Source organism: Emys orbicularis, chromosome 6 (assembly GCF_028017835.1).
Source record: "Emys orbicularis isolate rEmyOrb1 chromosome 6, rEmyOrb1.hap1, whole genome shotgun sequence".
Lineage (NCBI taxonomy): Eukaryota > Metazoa > Chordata > Testudines > Emydidae > Emys > Emys orbicularis.
In genome coordinates this window covers 18,149,139-18,172,137 of record NC_088688.1, presented here as the reverse complement: position 1 = coordinate 18,172,137, position 22,999 = coordinate 18,149,139, and the positions used below count along the sequence as shown (strand labels likewise).

At 36.9% G+C, this 22,999-nt stretch overlaps 1 protein-coding gene across 1 annotated transcript in view; it reads right to left on the bottom strand.

Moving 5' to 3' along the window:
- DCC (DCC netrin 1 receptor) overlaps positions 1 to 22,999 on the bottom strand; it is a 923,941-nt gene that overhangs the window by 136,368 nt on the left and 764,574 nt on the right. The window contains exons 13-15 of the mRNA XM_065406266.1: positions 13,851 to 13,992; positions 10,706 to 10,816; positions 3,237 to 3,431 (exon numbers count right to left, since the gene is read on the bottom strand). Of these exons, the coding sequence (XP_065262338.1) occupies positions 3,237 to 3,431; positions 10,706 to 10,816; positions 13,851 to 13,992 (448 nt within the window). The remainder of the gene's footprint in view (positions 1 to 3,236; positions 3,432 to 10,705; positions 10,817 to 13,850; positions 13,993 to 22,999) is intronic.

Genomic DNA, 22,999 nt, shown 5'->3' with positions numbered 1-22,999 from the left:
AACAGTTGGGATGAGTCCATATAATGTCTATCTTTTTTCCTTTCTGTCAGTGAGTTTATTTTGATCCATATCTTCTTGAAAACAATATTTCCATTAGAAAAAGAATCCTGTCTAATCATTTTGTAGTAATTTTCTTGTAATGTTCTCTAATAGAGTTAGGTGAATAACGTAAGAAATTTTGGCAGACATTTGTTCTAATTTTTAAAAGCATTCTCTGGGCTCTTGGTTGCATCCCTTCAGGGTTCATTTTTTGTGAACATTTGAGCAACTGAATTTAATTAGCACAGTTGTTCACCAAAAATGATTTTCAAAGTTGTATACAAGAGTATTCACAGAAATTAAGTATAAAAAGTACACATGCCAAAATTCACACGATTGTGTCCCTCAACCAATTAGGGAACAAATGCATATGATATATCTGGAAAATCACAACTAACTAACACTGCTTACATTTTGAATATTTGTGATCAACCAGAGTATGAACATCCAAAAAAGCATTTGTCCAATACATTTGAATACTGATGAAATCTTGAACTGCTGGAGAATGTTCAGAAAGTAAAAAAAAAAAAGGAGGCTACATTCAGTGAATACCTTATTTATAACTAAATATTTGCTCAGCTCTAAATAGTTTCCTCACATTTTGGTAGAAGTTGTAGAGTTATTTCTGGAACTACAATAAATTAGAATAATTGAAGCCGCATGAAGCCCCGCTATGAGGCATTTCTTCAGTTGCTAGTTAGAATATCTCTAGTGAAAGGTGTTCATTAAAACCTTTAAAGAATTTGGTTGTATAACCATCTTCTCCTGGGGCCTTGCCAGAGTCCAGAGAACATATTGACCTATGTAACTCTGTTAATATAATTTCTGTTTCTAATACCTTCAGGTCAGTGGAGGTGAGACACTTCAATTCAATCTCATTAAAGTTATGAAACAATTTAAAGTAGGATGATTAAATTTGGAAGAATATAAATCCATTTTGGAATGTAGAAAAATGTGTTTAATTTCACCTGAATCATTAATTGTTAGACCTATACAGTCATTAGTAATCACTTTTCTCCTTATGTTCCACTCACCTTCTTTGATGGTCCATTCAGACCTCTTTCCATTTTGCATAATAACTTTAATCTCCATCAAAACACTTTCAAGTCAGCCTTTATCTACATAACACTTTGAGTCTTTGGACTTTGGTGGCAAAGCTTACATGTAGCTCCCTGCAAGTACCTTCACTGGCACAATTTCGAGAAATTCTGAATATTATAAATTTGAGGGACATGGAATATATTAAATGGATTCAGTGTTGTTCATATGAGTTACTGGGTTGTCCAGAAAAAAAATAGCTCTTTTATCATAATGGTGCTGAGAAAGGGAAAACTACAGTAACATCTAGCACAGCGTATTTTGTGGTTAATTACTTAAGAATTAACCGTAGATGAGAATTGCGACAATATTGTCATCATCATCAGTCATGGACTACCAACATTTAAGGATTTAAAACATTCTGGAGAGATTTTTGATATATGTTACCTTTTTGCATTACGGCTGGGTTTTTTTCTAATTTTGCAAATGACTTTGCCACGCCAATTTAATTAAAAATACAAATGCCCTAACAGCCACACAGAAGCTGCTTGGTGAAGTCACAGTAAGCAATTTCTTCACAATGCCCTTTATTGTAAACCCCTCCCCCCCCAAACTTTTCCTATGTATGAAGTAAGATTTTATCTGCATGAGACGTCTCTTGAGAAGAGGGTGACCACCGAGTTGAATCATATCTGGTTTCTTGTGCTACTGGATGCTATTACCAAAAAGGTGCATCTACTGATCAGAGAAGATGACTGGAAGACAAGAAGTTCTGTGTTCCATTCCCTGCTGTTACAACAAATATCGGTATAAATTCTAGCAAGTCATTTAACTTTTGTGCCCCGCCCTAACATACAGGTGCATTACGAGACTTATATTTATAAAGCACTTGAGCATGCCTAGAGCATCACATACAAATGTTAAATAACAATAATAATAATAAAGAAAAATAATATCCTTGAAAGAAAAATGCTATAGAAGAAAAACAAAGAAAACTGATTATTTCTCATGACTTCATTCAAACTTTGAACCATTTCCCCAATTCTTGAATACCTGTATTTCATCACCAAAGTACCCAGTTCCCTGCATACCATGCCCAGCATCAAGATGAACCATCAGAGACAGTGTGTAATGTATAATGGGATAAAAGAATATCTCCTTAAACCTTTTTGACAGATACAAAATATGAGTATTGTGAGTGCCATTATATTCAAACACTTGGGCCAGCTCAGGGAATAGCATTTCCAGCTCCTGTTCTCTTCAAAATACGGGGCCACATGGTGAAGTGCTTATTTAGTATTTAGATTTGCTCTGAAGTGTAGGAGCCAAGCTGATATGCCACCAAAGTTGCAGCCCAGAAATATAAAATGCTGATTATATTTTTGAGTCTATCTTCAGCTCAATGAGCTTTCCATTGGTTCATCAGTTAAAGGTCTACTACATGACATGACCACTTGATTAAGAAAACTTGATCTTTCCTGATCTGGCTATTATAGTTTTCAGATTATGATCAAGGACATAGAATAATTTCAACCAATCTGTGACGAACAAATAAATTCATGATCTCAGTTTAGTAGATTAATTATTTGTTCTAAACTCCCTGGTGACAAACAATTTTTATTTCCTCTTTTCCCAACACGATCATTGAGGTATCTCATTGTTTTGTGAAGGCCAAGCAAAAGATGAATTAGCAATAATTTCAAGCACATTAAGAGAGTGTATGTGCTGATTAGAATCAAACATTGTAATGCTGTAAGATCTATTATTGATTATTGTTTCCAAAGTTATAAATGTAATGAAACTAAGGTTCCATCTAGACTGTAAGTACAACTTTATTTTGGTAACCTGGTTATAACACCTTCATTGACATCCATGCTGCAGAATTATAGTGTTACCACCTGGTTACAGGAAGATAACCAAGTGCCAGTTTTGGTCAACTGCAGGAGTGAAACCTCAGTAGCCAATGCTGTTAGTAGCTGAATATTAACCATTGTGTGTGCTGGCACAAACCATACTATGGCAAACTCAGCCGTTAAGTGGCTACAAATTTGGTTTGTACACAAGGCCTTAGTGATAGCCTAGGAAAAGTCTCCAAAATTAGTAAACTCCAGAAAAAACTTCTTTCTTTTAAAATCTCTAAAGAACAAAGAGCTACTTACCCAAGTTTTCAATGGAATAGTAGCGCTGTTTGCTGTCTACTCGCACTGTCTCAGCATATGGGCTGCCCACTCCATAGCCAATGATGTATCCTCGTACAACAATGTTTGGATTCAGTGGTGGAGTCCAACTCATGACGATACTGGTTGTCAATGGCCTGACATGAAGAGAGCTTGGCTGATCAGGAACCTGAGATTCTGGGATACAAAGAAAGGATCCATTAATATCCTGCTCATTGAGTTTTATCATTTACAAAGGCAGAGTTTAGATTAAGAAATACGTTATAAGAAAGTAACCAGGAATCTCAGAGCTACATGCATAGTCTACATGCAATTTCCCTTTTGAACATTCAGCCTTGTTTTGAACTACATTCTGCAGCAACAAGCACATTAAGCAGCTTCTTCAACATATAAGATCTCCTTTCCTCTTTTAAAAAAAATAGAATATCCCTCTGTTCGTCCCGTTTTTAGCATACGAATACAAGGCAGATCCGAAATTATGCAGGAAAGTGGAAAATGGAAATGTTTGGAATTGATAAAAAATTCCCCATAACAAATTTTGAAGTCTTCCTGGTTTATTTGCAAGTCAAATAAGATGCTGAAATCAACTAGATGACTTATCATGGGCCAGTAGTTTAACTACAGTATTTAATGAACTGGTTGACTTTGTGAGTGATATAATAGCATTTATAACAGCAATGACCTATCTCATGCCTATGAAAACTGTAATGTTAATTACGAGCAAGCAAGCTTGAACTTTCTTGGACATGCCTCCCTTGGCTTGGAGGCTGTTCTGAATAATACAACAGCACTCGGATAATAAAATGAAATAATACAACCATATTTTTTATACAGGTTCTCTCAAGGCATATTCATTTCTACGTAGTACTTAATGACTTGACGCATAACTAGCACACTTTGTCTTCAGTGAACCCATTTTTACTTTAAAGAATAGATGAATAAATGCCTTTTGCTGGAGCGTATGGTAGCTACTATATCACAAGTCTCTTTAGAAGAGCAGCACAGTAGCTTGTCTTCTTGAGAGCAGAAAGAGACAAGCTACTATTTTTCCCCAGTGAAGAGGCCTGTAATATAATAGGCAAATGCATGGGGGGAGTGGGTAGTGGTACAAAATGCAGGTGTAAAACTCCAACAAAAGATATTTTGAGATTGTGAAGCATTCCCACTATAAACCTTGGAAAAGACCATAAAAAAGATGGAATTAATACTTTTCAGTCCTATTGTCATATCTGGTACAATGGTGTCTTTGTTATTTTATGTGCTTTGAAATGAATTCTATTTAACACATTTGAAGAACTATTGAATCTGGTTAGTACATTACCAGTCTGATATGCAAGTTTTAAAAGTTCTTTGCACTCAGTTTTCTTAAAGTTGCAATACACGGTCATACACTTTAAGAATGAAGGAAATGCATTGAAGAATAGCTAATGACAAAACAAAAACCAGATTACACCAGCAGTGCCACTGCAAATCATATACAATTGTCATTCATCTTCTTCTGACCTCCAAACTTTGCTTCAATGCAGAATCTAAAGTTACTTGAATCACTGTCTTTGAATACTGATGATTTTCAAAATTACAAAAGTGGTTCTTACATGAATCAGACATATAGTAGCAGTTTAGCACCTTGTAATAGGAAGTCGTAGAATGAGGTGATACTGGATTCCTTGCACACGGTAGAAGCAGTAAATCTCAAGCAGTTCATGAAATCAGAATATTCAAAAAGCTATTGGCATCAAGCAATAATCTTTACATCTCACTTATATAATACATAGAGATTTTAACACCTGCATAGACGTCCCTAGGTAGCAGTTGGGGTCAAACAATTTTATTCTGATATGCTGAACTGTTCGTATGAAGGAATTCAAACATATGTATCATACAATTTTAAACATCAGTGCCACTGTTGTCTCAGTAGCAAAAACCAAACTATAAAGAATTTACCCTTCTTGTGAAACACAGAGATAAAAATGAACCTAAGGTGAACTCACCCATTTTGGACTATTTGCCCACATAAAAGTTTTATGAACATGGGAACAGAGGGCATTTCAGGGGTAGAATTCATTTTAGAGACAGAAGAATTCTATATATAATTCTAGCTTAAATCTAGCACCTGTCCTACTCCTTTTACATTGTTACTTAGATGATGCCAAGTGTTGGCATAAAGGCTTAGGAGAACTGCAAATGTGGTTAACTCTAATCTTTCTGAATATTGCTAAGTTTTTAGAGTGAACAATCCACTGTTGGAAGAGCTTGTTTCCTGCTGGCAGACTCATGGAAACTAAATGAATTGGTTCCCATTTGAAGGTTTTGTTCACAACAGAAATGTAACATCTCAGACGCTGCAAAAAACACTGTAAATGCTAAGACTCCATCAAGAAATCTTAATTATATGCCAGACTGTGGAATTTCCATGCACAGGTGTTGGAACTAGGAGTGCTGAGGGTGCTACTGCACCCTGGGCTTGAAGTGGTTTCCATTATATACAGGGTTTACAGTTTGGTTCAATGGCTCTCAGCACCCCCAGTATACAAATTGTTCTACCACTTCTGTTTCCATGGCTGGTACTGGTCTAATTATGATTAGAAATGATACAGAACATAGTCCTTTTGCTTAACCTTATTATCTGATATTTTTCTACTCTTGAGTAAATGAAGCAATCTATCCATACTCCTCATCTATTCAAGTAATTCTGAAATGTATTGCCTTTGTACTGACCAGACCCACAGTTTCTTTTTGTGATTAAACAATTTCATCACATTGCTAGCCATTATTTCTTTGGGTCGCATATCTAAAAAGATCCCAAATATTTCCCCTTACACAATTACAATCTGCCTTGGATATCCAAGTAGGTTCTTTATCTGCTCAAGTAGCTCATCCCAATACCACCCGTGTCAATTCTGAGAGTATAAGCTTATTGGATGATAATGCACTGTAAACTTTCTTAAACACAAACTATATTACTTTAGGTCAGATCCCAAGGTGGTGTAAATTGACGTAGTTCCATTGACTTCCATGGAGCTATGGTGATTTGTGCCAGCGGAGCATCTGGCCCACTGTGTCCACAGCCACGTTCATTCATCAATGGATACTTCCTAGTTCACCACTGTTCTCTTTATCGCTTCTACTTTATGTAATGTCTATATCTGTTTACTGAAGCTGATCAGAAAAATTAAGATGGAACTATTTTCCATAGGAAAATGCAGTTGTTAAAACCAAATGCTTTGTAAAACTGTGTCAATTTTGTACAAATTTCATTCCAGACAAAAACTGAAAAAAAGGCCCAATGTCTTCACCGTGCATTAAGGTGGGGCCCTTTCTCCAGCTGGCTGTAGGAGGTAAACTGCCCCCTTCAACTTCAGTAATGGGGCTTGTACAGAAGCTGGTGGATAGGGGGAATTTTCCCTCACCACCGAATTGGCCTAGGTGAGATGGGTTTATTGCCTTCCCCATAGTGAATTGTTGACTTAATGGGGTAGAAAAGGGGGGGTTAGGCTACAATGTCACAATTCATTGTGTAACGTTGTGGCAGATGTCCAGTGCAGGTATTCCATTGGGAATGGATATGGATCAGATAAAAAATGGATGGGTAAAGGAGCTACAGAAAACACACTTTAAATAAACAGAAAAAGGGGAAGGGATGATAGCTGCCCCCAAGAACTGATCATGGAATTACCTGCACTGTACAATTTTATCAGCCAGATACTCCCAAGTATTTTAAAAATAATTTTGTGGCCTAAATAATACCACATTCAGGGTCTCCTCCTCCTAGCATAGATGGGCAATGTTGTAATGGGACATTTCAGCATCATTTCCAGAATGAAACATTTCAATTTTTTTCATTGTGAAGTGACTTTTCATTTTGATATTTTCTTTTTTATAATATATAATATGAACTTTTTAAAAAAGTCAAAAATGAAGCCAAAGTATACGTGGTGCTTGATTTGAAATGATTTTTTAAATCGTCCCTTGGAAAAAATGTTAAATGTTGGGTTTGTTCTGATTCAAAACAACGCCAAATTTCAAAATCTGAAATACTTTGTGAAGCAGAATTTACATCCTTCACACAGCTCTACTCTTTACATACCTTTTACATTAGGAGGGTCTCCTCCTCCTAGCATAGATGGGCAATGTTGTAATGGGACATTTCAGCATCATTTCCAGAATGAAACATTTTTTCTGTCTACCTGATATTAAACATGGTGTCTGAGACATTTCTGAAAGAAGGAATCTTGACATTCTGTTTCTATACATAAATCCTCAAACCTGCTTTGAAAGATCTCCATTCTACATTCTACATTTGTCAACGCTTCTAACATGAATAAAGATTCCACTCTCCTTGCACTCTGCAATTGTGCATGGAGTTCCTCTGACTGTAATTTGATGTCTCCTGTCCTCATTCATAGAAGGAAAAATTCTATGTGTACACCAGCTGCTGAACTCAACCAGAATTGCACACAAGTATCTGAAGGCTGAATCTGGCCCATAGAACCAGTAAGAAACTCTTACTTTTTCTTATGTCTTAGAAAAAAGGTTAGGAAACACTTCATGTTACTTTGATTCTGCATTCTTTACCTTCTGCGCTATGCACATTTTGAGAATCTTAGGGCGTGTCTACAAGGTACCATGTAGTCAAGCTAGATTCTGTAAGAAATGAAACCTTATACCATAGTTTCACTGCATAATGTGCTGTCTTCTTTATTTCATCCTTAATCAATGACTCTTTTATGTAATGGTCCAAACACATGTCTTTCATTCAGGGAATGTCGTATGTTTAAAGGTCCTTAATTCCTCAGGCTAACTGACAACACTAAGGAAGTTATTTATATTTGGGTCACTTTAGCAATTGTAGAGGATTCTCTGGAGTTCATAGCTGTATATTTTACAGATTAAACTAAGGCTACCTGATATTTTCATTTTCTTCCTGTATTCCCACAATTCATTTTCAGAAGAAACTACACTGTAATACAGGTTTAGCTTGTCATGTTCTTAAACACTAATTTAGGGCTGAAGTTAAACTATATCACTAATATGTATAATAGCTTCCATCTGTTCAAGGCAGCAAGCAGAAACTGAAAATCCTAAACCCGTTTTCCTGGAGGATACCTTTGCAAACTTGAGTCTCTTGCATCCTTGCTCAAGCTATTTAAATCAGACCCTATGGGGAAAACTAAATTTCCATTTTTTAAAGCACAAAATTTGAGGCTCAAAAATAAATATTTAAAAGCTTCCCAGCTGTCAGTAAGGGCACACAGGCTTTCCAGGGAACCTTGAATAAGCAGTGATGTTTGGCTTTCTAATCACTTTAACAAAACACACTAATTAAAAGGAATATCCATAGGGAGTTAGTGTAGTTCTCCTAGAAACTGTTCATCTTTGTGTTGCTTATGCCAAGCAGACATACAGTGAAGGCAAGAGAAACTGCATAAACCATAAGAGCAGAAAGGGAATTGCAGTTAACAATCTGTGCAACAGCATTTCTACTATTTAGCTGACAGTTGCAGGACTTTGCATAACTACAGTAATAAGTCGATTTCTCCCCGGAGTTTATCAGAGTATCTCAGCGGTATATATATTATGCAACACAATGCATGCAAAGTGTCAGATTGCTGCAGCTTCACTACAGATTTTTCATTGGTACTGTAAATGCAAATATGTGTAGACACAATATATGAAAAAAGTCTTTGGTTTAATTTCATTATCAGTGTGTTTTCATTTTCATTGCATGTCCCCTATGATTACGCTGCTAGCATCTTTGCATGCATATACATATATATTGTTGGAGGAAAACAAATATCATAATATTTTGATGTGGATTAAATGCAAATAAAAACAAATGTGTTCCAAGAAATGCATTGTGTTTCATTTTGCAACATAAATAAATAAAGCCAAGGGATGTATTTGCTTTTTTTTAAAAAAAACATGATATTAAATATTGAGACGTGTTTAGAATATATTTAGTTTTACTTACTAAGATCTACCTCCAAATGAGTGGCCAGCTGCTCTCATCTTGAGTAATGTGTCATTTCTGAAAGTGCTATCCACCCAAAATAGTAGTTAGTAGAATGATAGCATACATCACCAGATACCATAGCATATTGTGACCAGTCAGTATGGTCACATCACTTCCAAAAGTGTCATCACCTCTTTAAAATGTTTATTGGAACCCAGTTGCATTGAATACAATATTTTAGGTGCCAAGGAAGCCAGATAGAGTCATTCCTGGCTCCTCCATAAAAATGGAATTGGTGGTGAGGAAAAATGCTCAAAGTAGGGCAGGCTGGTTGTGAAATCATGAGGAAAGACTCTCAGTCAAAAAACAAAAAAAGGAAGATGACAATCTCCTGTTGCCTTTTTACTAATTGCCTGTTTATTCTTTCATCCATTTTACCTCTGTTCCTCTTTAGATGTTTTGGCTTTATTTTGCTTTTGAGCCTTGATTAGTTTCCTCTCCCCACCCCACCCCCGTTCAGTTTCCCCATATTTTCTATTGATCTTCTTCCTTATATATTTGCTTCTTGACAATTCTCCTTAGTTTTTTTTCTGAATTTCTATCTGCATATTTTTTGTTCCATTTTACTTGCACTTTCTTTACTTTTGAAAGTAGGCAGATATTTCCATTACTTTTCCTTTCTTCTTTTAGTTCTTCAAATGTCTCCGTCAGTGTATCTGTCCCTTTGCTTTCAGTCACTTTTTTCTTTTATATCAACATCTGTAGTCATTTTTACATTTAATATTTTTCAGGTTCCTGTATCCTATCATCTTTCACTTATTATGTGGCTTCATTGCCAACCATCTGAAAATAGATACTTCAAAGACAATAATCCTCAAGACATTTGTAGGCTCATTTTGTTGAGTTAGAGGCATCACTATTATTTTAAGTGCTTCTCTGATTGATTATGTTTATCGTTCATGATGTTATTGATTCACTTCATACTAATTTTCTTTCAAATAGTCATGACACACAGGCATGAAATTCTAATACCTGATAATTACAACAAAGACTTTTGACTCTTTATTGGTGATCAGACCAGAGACATAGCTTAAGAAATATTAGTAGTGAAATCTATGTACACATTATTTGGTTGGTTATTATCCAAGATTGTTATTGTATATTTTTGCAAGTGCAGCAAAAACTGAAAAAAAAGCGAGACTGAAAATGAGAGTTCTTAGAGTGCCAGTGTAAATGAGACAATAAAATTAAGTTGTCCTGTCTTCTCCCTTCCCCTTCACTTGTTCAGAAAGCAGCAGGCAATCTTAATAATGGGTAATCACTGAGTTCTTCTGCTCAAAAACACCCAGACAACAGCTCCTGCGACTATAATCATTGGAATCTAACCCAAGACCTGCACAGCCTCTGGGTAAAGCTCTAGGTAACAATTAGAATGACACCCGTCAGATAAAAACCTAGAAGGAATGTGGTGATAATGTCTGAAAAGAAATGTAATTACCATCAAGATCATTCTCTGGAGTTTCTGCTGTATACCAATCTGAGGAGGGTCCTGTCCCATTGACTGTCATGGCAGCTACCTGGAAACTGTACTGGCTTCCTTTATCAAGTCCTGTGAAAAACATAATATAAACCAAACAGAAGAAAAAACGAGTTTTATCAAGATTCCAAAGTTTGCAACAGAACTAGAGCAAAATTAATAGTCTCCAGTAAAATTCCAACTTCCTTGCCACATTTAGTTCTGTAGGTAAACAGGCCTGAACTAATATATTCATTTATATGAATAGCAATAGTGAGTATGTTCCTACAGACATATTCATTTACAACAGAACCACAGGTCACTACAAATTTCTATTACTGTTGCTACTTAGTACCAATTCAGTTTAGCTCATAGACTTAATTCTGGACCCTATGTTGCTATGGTGAAACAATCTGGCCACCAAACCTCCTATAAGTGTTTTATCATTTTATTTAGTCCATCCTGACCATGAAGTACAAGAAAAACTGTTATGTTCAATTGCAAACATTCTCTGGGGAAGAATGATCAAAATTAAAAACAGAAATTTAAATTGATCAGACATTGGAACTTACAATAAAACAGATAGCAGCCTTTTAAAATCTTTAAAATCTTTGTTTAAGTTACTTTACTATTACAGGTTTCTACATTATCCTGCAAAAACACCTGCCTAACAAATAGAGGATTGTAACAAGTATTTACAACTGAATATTTAAGTCATCCATTTAAAACAACTGTACAGTTCAGCTTCTCTAGCAACCATTTTATTATTTTATTTTTTAATATTTTATTATATTAGAGCCTATAATGATGAGGTCTGAAGGAAGTTTTGTTTTTAAACCTGCAAATTTAAATATGTATTTCCACTACTTTCCCAAAACAAATACCTAACTTAATATTTTAAAATGCAGAAAATCTTCCACACATTGAACGCCCCCGCAGAGACAACCAGCGCCCAGTCTTCTATCCCAGGTACATGCCTACATTTGAGTCTCACTTTTCAGTTAGAGTCAAAACTTCAAGGACAGTCTTTCTTCCTCAGCAATGTTGAATTTTCCAAGATCAAGGTAGCTCTATTATATTTATATTAGTATATAAAGTACAGTATGCATGCATGTGTATATTTTACAGAGGGATATGTCATAGACTGTGATGATATCAGTGGAACAAATTATGGAGTCATGTGATAAACTCCCTTCATTATGTACCTTTGACCATATCCCACTAATCCATCACCTCCCGAACCACTTTTAACACTCCAAGTCTCTGAGCAGCCACCACTTTTTATTTTGAAATCACCTATCATAGAAATGTTTCATTCTTTCCCAACAAACCTGAAATTTTTATCTCCCCAAAACTACCCTGCTCTGAATCCAATAATCACTAGTCCTACAACCTTTACTCAAGTAGTCCCATTATCTTTGAGACTATTTACATGAGTAAGAACTACTCATGGTTGCATCATTAGATCTTAATTATGTAAAAATTATCTTCTGCTTTTGATTTTCTGTGACTCTAAACAAAGTTGGTGTTTTTTCAAAATAAATATTTTTTTTTGTCCCTTAGATATGTACTTTCATGAGACAGAAATATTTTCAACTCTCAAACAATACTATTTTATTTTAAAGTAAATGGAGTGGGGAATTTCAGGGGAAGAGCCTGGGTTTCACCTAAGGAACTTAACTTCCTTCACAATAAACACATATTGCTGGTGCAATATGAAAATATACCTGTCATAGTCTGACGATATCCTGGACAAACTTTATGGAATTAAGATAAACTTTACTGAAAACAAGTTAAATGTTACTCATAGACTCAGACTTTAAGACTAGAAGGGACCATTAGGATTAATACTTTTGGGGGCCTATTGGTATTAAAAATGAAATGGTGTATGCGTTATTGTGGAATTGATGTACCTTCTCGATCAGGGAGGGGGATGCTAATGTATTTCCTCCATTATCAACCCTTTGAAGGCACCTCCCAGGAGAGTTATGCATATACTAGTTCAACGTGGATCCTTCAGGATTTTTGGATAAATAGCCTGGTTTTAAACAGACTCAGGGCCTTCTTTCTGATCCACAAAATAGACAGGATCCTGGTCCATAGAGGGCCCCAATCCTTAAGGGAGGACTGGAAGCACTGGGCCTCCTGAGGTCCATAAGACTGTGTGCTTGTTCTGAGCTGAAGCTGTGAGGAACTTGTAAGCACAAGGAATCCCCTTGGATGGGGATTTGAAGGACTGCTTCTGCCAGAATCTATGTTAGGGTTGGGGTGAACCCTGGTAAGCTTATTAGCATGCGTGTAGGTTCTTTATTGTTTTAGGATGTTTTCTCTGTTTTGTACAGAAAAAAAAAACAAAAGTGTGGTGATGTATAACTGTAGCAATTACACCTGTTAACTATCTCTGAAGAGGAAGCAAGCAGGTGTGCTTGGGCAGCCTGTCCATGCTGGGAATAACACAGTGAAGGCAGGGAGCTGTGCAGCCTGAAAATACCCCAGTCAGAAGGGCATGAGATGCAGGTCTCCACCGAAGAAAGGCAATGGCTGGAGAGCTGAAAGCCTCAAAGTGGGTTCCCTGGCTGGGCCACTGAGGAGAAATACAGGTACATCTGCTCTGTGACAACATCCTCCTCCAGAAAGGACTCAAATGAAATTATTCTTTGTTTAATTTAATGTTACCTTTAAAGTACTGATTTGGCTGATTACACTTAGCATGGCAATTATATTTTTAAAATAGTGTAGTGTTGGACCTTTCACACTGGGGAGAGAGATTTCCCCTCCCCCCATAAAATACAAGAAGACGGATGGAGAAAAAATCCCTGTGGTAGATGTCATTGTACTAAGAGAAAGGATGTGTGGTTGACTCAGTGGTCCGAGAAACCAAGCTAGGCTTAAGATGAACAGAGGGAATTTGCTTTCATTGATGAAGTGATGAAATCCAGGGGACAAAATGTATGAAAAAAAGCATTAAGGAGAAAAGGTAAAAAAATATATGAAGATTGTTTCTGTACAGCCCAATAAATGTCACTTGCCAGAAAAGAAATCAATGTTTCCTTGAAGTGAAAATATATTTTATTCCCAAAGCATTTAATTCATCAAAACCTTGCAAAGCTACACCATGAACACTAACCTGTGAACAAGTACCAGAGGTTGTTTGGCTCCAGTGTTTCTATCTCACCCCTGCGGGTAGTCTTTCTGTGTCGGATTTTATAGCCGGTAATAAATCCATTTTGTGTGCCTGATGGTGGAGGTAGCCAACTAATTTTGATGCTCTGTAAAAACAGGAGATGTTAATGTTGAAATTTTTGCAAAAGATGACGAGAAATGGAATCACAAGTAAACAAAAGTGTGTTGGGGGTGGGGAGGGAGAAGGGATAGGTGTCAAGGCTGTTTTTTATAACAACATAGTAGTAATAATTAAAATTAATCAACTTTAGAACAAACAAATGTAATTTAAACCAGGCACCAAATAGGGTTGAAAATATTAAAACAACGATATCACTAAAACTACCTATTAATTGGCAAAATTAACTATGTGGATGGTTGAAGCTTGGGAAATAAATAGCATGGTCCCTTGCTGGAAAACTGTCTCAGTTTCAGGAACATTTCATTTCAACAGGCCAAAGGGACGTCTCAGCTCCTTCATGCACTTCTGTGATATTACAGCGGTCATCTTCATAGGTGAACATATACTGTGGCTCATCTCCACTTTCTAGTGAACCTCGAAGTTACAAAACCACCCATGCTAGCTGTACAAATATTTAGAGACAGGTTCTCATCAAGAGCTTTCTACTTCGATTGACTTCAGTGGAGTAATTTCTGAGTTATACTAGTCCCCATCAAAAGATCAGTCCCCTTGGCTTTAACCTTATTGCTGATTCTAACACACTAGAGCATTTTAGCAGAATTGTTCGATGAAGTCAACAGCAATAAACTTGATCAAAATTTGTGTAAATACCTTGGCCTGCCTTTTCCAAAAAATGACTTTAATTGTCTCATTTTTGGAGCACCTTAAAAGGAGCCTGATTTTCATAAGTACTGACCACCATATCCTCTGAAAAATAGGTGACTCAAACTGGGCACTCCCAGTACTGAAGTGCCCCCAAATCACTGGTCACTTTTGAAATCTGAGGTAGTTGCTTTTAGGATTCTTTATGATAATTCACTTTACACCATGTTATCAACAGATACAATAAAATCCCCAAAGGCATGATTCTTATCTGAAAAGTGAAATCTGAGCTACCATTTATAAGGGAGCTTTTGTTGTTCATCAATATCTCTTCCCCAGGACCACTGTCTGGGAATTAACTCTTTGTAAGAATCTGGTCACATGAGTACTGAGTGCCTAACTCCCATTGACATCACTGGACAGTTAGGATGTTCAAGACCTCACAGGATCAGGGCCCTATAAAAGTAACTTACCCAGTCTTTAATAGAACCTATGCAACCAGCTTTTGGACAAAAGGAAGAGTAATCTACAGGGCAGTGGATAGTTTAACCATATACAATTAATTATCATCATCGAATTGCTTAGTCCATGCACAAATAAAAGTTATGGCACATATCAAATTAATTATTGCAATATAAAAATCAATTTTGCACATCTACTGCATAGTGATTTATTGGTCCAAATCAATTAGACACTTCAAAATCAATAGGTGGGGTTTTCAATGCTAAATGATGTAATGTAGCAATATGGTAGAACAAGCTTCATTTTTCAATTCAAGGAATGATTGTTTTTTAAAAAATGGATTTAGCAGCTGTGGCTATAAAATTGCATTCATGTAATATGTTTATGGGAAAATGCAACTGATCAGAAAAGAGATGCTATAAACATGGACATAATGGAGAACATAAAAAAAAAGGCTTCTGAATTCTTTTGGGAGGTTAACAGTAATTCTGTTAACATTTGCTTAAATGAGGGATTTTAGCTCGTATAAATCTGAGCACCCTGTGGGCCCTAAAAACTTCGTGGCACTGTGCCCCTTTGTATAATCCTGTGCATCTTTATCTCCCTTTGAAGTTAATAGTGATGGCAGACCCTTGAATGATTGGCCCCATAGGAGCAATGGGTTTGATCTCACATTCAAGGTGTAATGCATAAAACAACTTTATAGCTAGACAAGTCCCAGTCCCTTAGAGCTCTACCCAAAGCTGTCACCATTACGGCAACAGTTCACTTTCACCTCAACTCAGTCTCCATGGACACTGCAGCAATGCTTTTTATCAATAGTACTTAACATGTGACCCTTGCTTCTCAAAAATCAATGGCTAAGGCTCTGAAGTGCCTCTTGTCCTTTACTCCGTTTGAGAGAGAATAGTAATTACTCGTACTTTAATCCTTTATGTTTTATAGAAGGGACAATTTACTGAAGGAAAATATTTCACTTCTATTGTACCAGGATTCCTAAGGAAACCATAAAAAGATTCGGCTATCGTGGTTGTTTTATGAGCCTTCTAGGCATGGCTGCAAAGAAATTTGAATAATGCATTGAAAGGATTTTTTTTACCACCTGTGTATTATTGCAATAATTCCACTGTAATCAGACTGTGTCCACTGGCCTGCACTTCTGTAAGGTCATCACCAGCAGCACTGTATGGGTCTCAGCAGCCAAAGATATCATTGGCTTCATTCAGAGCTGCACTTTTGACAGTCAGACCCTATGCTTACTGTGGCACAGCAATGGACATGGCACTACCCCACTCATAACATGTGGCACAGATTAAACGTGATGGTGGAGAGTTGCAGACACATCTTCAAATGTTTTCAAAGGGGCTATTATTTAAGTGATTGCAAACTGCACTGCATGATACACATTAGTGTTAGAAGAAAACGAGGACCCAGAGGCGGAGTTGAGTATTGGCTTCTTTATTGCGATACTTGTTCCCCTCGACCCAATTGTCGAGTAAGCACCGAATTAGTTACAGCACACTCTTTTTGTCTAAATTAGTATGTGCATGCCTACATCCGGTACAACACCTCAAAAACCCTTACTAAGTAATAAAAACACCCATTCTGTTAGTAAACCCAGCCTATCTATTGTGCACAGCATTACGCATATCACACAGCATGTCATATCATACAGTTGGGTCAAGGGGAACAAGTATCGCAATAAAGAAGCCCATACTCAAATCCGCCTCTGAGTCAACCTGCTCTTTTTCTTCTAACAATTAGTTTGACTGAGGACCAATAATAGGTAAATCCGTTCAGAAAAAAATAGGTATTGGCCTGAACTTTCATCCAACATTCATTGTCCTGTTTTATAAACAATGTATACATGTTGTGTGTATGCTGCAGCTGCTGCTTTTCTTCTTCTTCCTTTTTTTTATTTATTTATTTATTTATTTATTTATTTTTGCAGTGCTAATGGATAATGAGGACACAATTTTCAAAGAAAAGGTCAACTACACTTTTGCATGTTCATTTACAATTACACCATGTAGATCCACAAATCAGGTAACTGCACCCAGGAAAGGTCAGTTATGCACCTAACTGGCCATTTTTGAGTTCACATACGTACCTGATTTGCACATGCCCTTGTTAGAAAACCTGGCCTTGAAAACTGTCAAAAATGCAGGGAGGGGAAATAGAATTAAAACAAGAGGACTCTAAAGTGAATTTGTGTAACACAATACACAGACACATACAGTTTGTATAAAGTTGGGAAAAAAATAAAAGGAAGAAGAGTATAAATTCAAATCATCTGCTGTGGCCACATCCAATGACTTCATACAACTAAGAGATGGACTATAGCTCTCTGAACACTCTAGGAGCCAGAAACAACTCAGTTTTAATCCCAAATCTAACTCTGACTTCCTACGTGACCTTGGACAATCACTTAACCTATTCATTGAACAGGGCAGGAAACTTGGGCATCAGGAGACCTAGGTTGTATCTTTGAACCTGGACTCCTAGGCAAGCACTTAACTTTTCTTTGTTTCCCTGGGGATAACATTTACCAACTTTTGTAAAATGACCTGAGATTGTTGCATAAAAGGCTCTATTTTAAGTATTATTTCTGCCTCAGACTAGCCATATCTGCCTTTTACCAATATCAACAGCAACATTGTGAAGATTATTTAAAGTTTATAAGGTGTTGTGTATTGTATGCATTAAATATTAATAATAATTTCTGTTCAAATTTTATTCTTTCAGATTGTGTACTGCACATACTTACTGTGCGTTGAAAATTCATAGGAATGTTATGTATTGCACTTTGGTACATATTCAATATAAACAAAACTCCACTCTCTCTCAAGATGAACTCAATTTAGTGAGAGATTTATATATTAAATAAGAAAGTAATCCATCATTATGGAAAGTAGAATTTTCTGGAATAGACTTCGAAGCACCAGTCATTCTGAATTTCTAGTTTAGCCATGCTAGTTCCTTCAAAACCAGCATATTCCAGCATATTCTACCATATTCCAGCAGAGTAATTGCATCCTGTCTACACTGCACAGTACCAGTGGTTCCAGTACTTCTGAGGAATGACGTCTAAATGCAGAATACCATTCACAGCAGACACCAGTTACAAATAACTAGAAACTCCTAAACACATTTGATGGAAGGTTTTAAGATTAGTTTGACCCATCTTCAGTACTTAAGAAGGAACAAAGGAATTGTCTCATAGGATCAGACTAGTAATAGTAGCCCAGCTACTCCAGTATCCTCTCTCCAACAACGGCCAATGCCAGTTGCTCTAGAGGAAGGCACAAGACATTTTTTATTAGGCTTCAGGAAAAGTCTGCCTTCAGGAAAAACTTCCTAACCAACTCCCAATATTCAGATGCTGCCTTATGCTGCCAAGGGGGAAGAGATAGCTCAGTGATTTGAGCATTGGCCTGCTAAACCCAGGGTTGTGAGTTCAATCCTTGAAGGGGCCACTTAGGGATCTGGGGCAAAATCAGTACTTGGTCCTGCTAGTGAAGGCAGGGGGCTGGACTCAATGACCTTTCATGGTCCCTTCCAGCTCTATGAGATAGGTATAGCTCCATATTTATTTATATTAAGCATGAGGGTTCCAATTTCTCCCAAACCCTTTTTAAAAAAAATACTTTTAGAACTCATGATAGATTTATTACACCTATAAATGTCCAATTGCTTTTTGAATTCTGCTGAGTTCTTGGCTTCCATGATATCCTGTGCCAATGACTTCCATGGGCCAACTGTGCATTGTGTGAAAAAGTGTTTCCTAGTATTTTGAATTTGCCACCATTCCATTTAATAGAATGTCCCCTTGTTTTTGTATTATCAGAAAGGGTGGACAGACAGTCGCAATCTACCTTTTTAATTACAATTAAGTCCAAGTCTCCTGCATAACCCTACAGTTGTTGAGCCAATCAGAGGAGAAAATGTAGACCATTTCCTGAATCAAGTATCTTTTGAAAAACATGTGGGACTTGAGAAGAAACATAAAGATTATATTTGAGAAAAAAGTATGGTCTTCAGGTGTATTTTAAGGCAAGTTATTGCTTCAGCTTTCTCAAGTAAATGTTTCCTTTTTGCCGGAGAACATGAAAATCAATGTATTATTTGAGCAGTAAGATGTGCTAACGTTGGCATAACTGTAAAGTAATTGATTTTACCAGTAAGTTAACCATCCTGAGGTGAAGTGAAGGCAGCTTAATGTACTGATACTTTGCTACATGTGAATTCTCTCACTTACGGGATAAGATCAATTTCCAAGAAATGCCCATTAGGTTTTATGTATGTGTAATTGGCTTCCATGGGACAAAGATTAAGATTATATGCAAAATCCAAACTCTCTATTTAGAAACCAAACTATGGTAGTCCCTGGAATTGCTGTATGATGCTTAGTAAGAAATAAGTGTGTCTCACTTTGAAAGAGGTCACATGTGCCTCAGTTCTGCGAGAAAACAAATGAAGCCCAAGCATTACAAATGATATCAAGACCCTCAGACTAAATATAGTACTTCAATTGCGTACCCCTGTTATTGTGACTGAAAATCATTTACTTGTACACCTACATTTCAGTCCTTATCTATATATTGTGGTGTTTAGATGTGCTTGTAATTTTTAGAACTGGGAGCACTGGCTGTTGGGAGTCTGAAAGGACAGGAAACAGGAAGGAAGGGGGAGGAGTTGAGGAGAATGAGTGAGAGTTACAGAGTGTGCAGCAGCAGCTTGGAAAAGAGGTTTCCACTGTAAAAATAAAGTCCTGTTGAAGATTTTTAGTACTTTGCCTGCTTGATACAACATTTTGGCGACAAGGATGGATCTTCTGCCTCTGAACCCACCTGCACCCTTACTTGTACACCTACATTTCAGTCCTTATCTATATATATGCATATAAAAGAGTAACCAAACTACAGAACTCTCAGTTAGGGCCAAATCCTGAATATTGGCCTGATTAACCAGGCTAGGTCCTGAGGCTCATTGTGAAGGTCTGGGTGGAGAAAGCTTTTCCTGTGAGGCTGCAAAGCAGCTAAAGAGTTACCCCATGGCCAGTATTGTAGTCTTCAGATTGAAATAACTCATTTCTCTTTCTCTGGTCACTCCCCTACCTGTGTCTGTGCACAGAAATCTCCCTGTAAAACTACCTTCTGCACAACACATTGGGGGTTCATCTCCTTCACTGATTCCCCAAACCCATCTCTCTCTCACACACACACACACACACACAGAGCAGAACCCCCAATAGTTTTGCTGCATATGGGAACCACTGAAAGCATAAGAGGCGAGGGAGGACAGAATTCACTCCTTATCCAGTTGCTTTCCATTAAAGCTGGTCAGAAAACTTCAGAAGCTGATGGAAAATAGGTATGACATTTTTGTGAACACTGAATCATTTTTCAACCAGTTCTAGCAATTCTGCTTATATATGGAAAGTGATGCAATGGATATAAAGGACCTGAGTTCCGTCAGTGCTGCTGAGACATCAGGGGAAAAAATCAATTTAATTCATGATGTTTGAGCTCCATAATAAAAAAATATATATATTTTTTTAAATGGAGATATCCCATCTCCTAGAACTGGAAGGGACCTTGAAAGGTCATCGAGTCCAGCCCCCTGCCTTCACTAGCAGGACCAAGTACTGATTTTGCCCCAGATCCCCAAGTGGCCCCCTCAAGGATTAAACTCACAACCCTGGGTTTAGCAGGCCAATGCTCATAACCACTGAGCTATCCCTCCCCCCCAAAGTCTCAGCACTTCCTCTTTTGTAGAAGAGATCTAGCAGTACGGGTTAAAAAAAAAGAACAGACCCAAAACTTCACTCTAATCTAAACCCAAACAGAACATTTTTTAAAAGTTCCTAAATTCAGATAACTTGAGTTTTCTTCTCACCCCTGAAATCATTGCACGTCTTGACTTTGGCTGGGACTAGAAGTGTTAAGCTATCTTGTAAATAGACTGTTCTCATGGTAAGCCTGGAATATAAAATACATTCCTTCTCACAAGAGAGCCTGTTTGTTCAAGCTTACAAACCCAATATTTAAGACAATTTTGGGGACGCAGGTCAGCTAAGCCTTCCTACTTAGAGGGCGGATCAGAACTGAACCTCTGAACATTCAGAGATTCAATTAGAAGTTCAATCACTACTAGCTAGATGACTTATGTCCCAGGAACAACACTGTACATACAGAGCAAGACACTACAAGGGGAAGGGGGCACAGTTGGAGAGGTACCTTACTCCATGATACATTATTGCAAATGAAATGTCCTACCTACATTAACACATTCTCTTGTCCCATTAGTATGTGTAAGAGGCAGCGGAGGTTTTATGTTTAATGTTAAAGCTGCATTTCCTCAAATATACTTGCTGCTGTCAGATCTATCTCAATCCCCAATCCTCTTCATCATCGCCACTCCACACCTGACTTACTCTGCACCGTTAGGGAAGTCTCTATTGTACAACTAACATGGAAGCTGCAAATTGATTTACCAAACAGGCCTGATGTCAGTGGACAGTTGGCTTGGATTCCAGCAGTTTTGAAGTCCCCAATCTTGTTGTTTTTATTAAACCACTTTTGCTCCATTGTTCATCATAACAAAAAAATTATACTAGGGTTTTTACAGCATTCAGACCCTTCCAGTGTGTTTAGGGTATTTCTCTTCTGCAAATATTTCCCCAAAGAGCTCTCCTATTAAAATTATGCTGTCAAATATTCAATACCATCTCAAAACCACAACCTTAAAAAAAAATCAGGAAAAGGAGACTGATATAACACCTATGGACCTCTTCATGGTTCTCCTGAGTGGCCCAGCCTGGAAAGCTGGTGGGATTTTCCAAAGTGCAACATTGGCTTAACTTTAATTGTATCTTGATTATGCAGTTACTAAGGCGGAGGGGGGCATAACCATATACATGTGTCTAAAGAGTTTAAACAACAAGTAAAGAGAAGAATTATTTAGGGTGGCACAAGACAGTATAACTAAGAGTAATGGGATGAAATTAAGTATGGGAAAAATAATTTCTAATATTCACCCCCTATTTTCTATGCTTCTGTGGTACAATTGCAGTTATTGCATATGCAATGATATATTGGTCATTCAACTAACTAAATAAAAAAACCAACGAATATTGCTCTCATTCTTTCTAAACTAGCCTACTTTACTATTGCATTTAAATATGATGTGGGTAATAAATATGTACAACTCAGTGAAGTACCCCTTGGAGATAAAAAATATAGCATTAGAAATACTATCTAGCTGGTTGGGAATTTTTCAACATTTTTCCAATTAAAAAAAAAATGCTGATTTGTTGAAAGCAAAACTTTTAATGGGAAAGGGTCAGTTTTGATTAATTTCCTGTTTAAAAAAATTGAAAATAGTTTTGAAGTTGTCAAAATGGAATGTTGACATTTTCTAAAATGAAAAGTTACAGGGTTTTTATTTTTTTTTTTTGGTTCAAAACAACTTTTCATTTAGAAATTGAAGTAAATTTAGTAAAATAAATAAATAAATAATAAAGGTCAAAACTGAAGTGAAACATTTCAAAACTGTTGAAACAAAATGTTTCAATTGATCCAAACCGATTTCCAATTTGCAAAAATTATCAAGATTTTGACTTTTTGTTCCAATTTGGGATAGGAAAATTTTTTGAAATCTCAAGATTTTCCAAAGAGAGGAAAACCATTTCCTACCCAGCTCTAATACTATATCACAACAGAGGTAAAATATTACTTTTCAGTATGAACGCCTTCCCTTCTGACTCAGGTTCATTTATTCCAGTGATATTTGCTTCTTCCCCCTCTTGTCAGTATTCTAGCTTCCAAATGGCTATAAACATGCGGACTAATTAACCCCCCATAAAG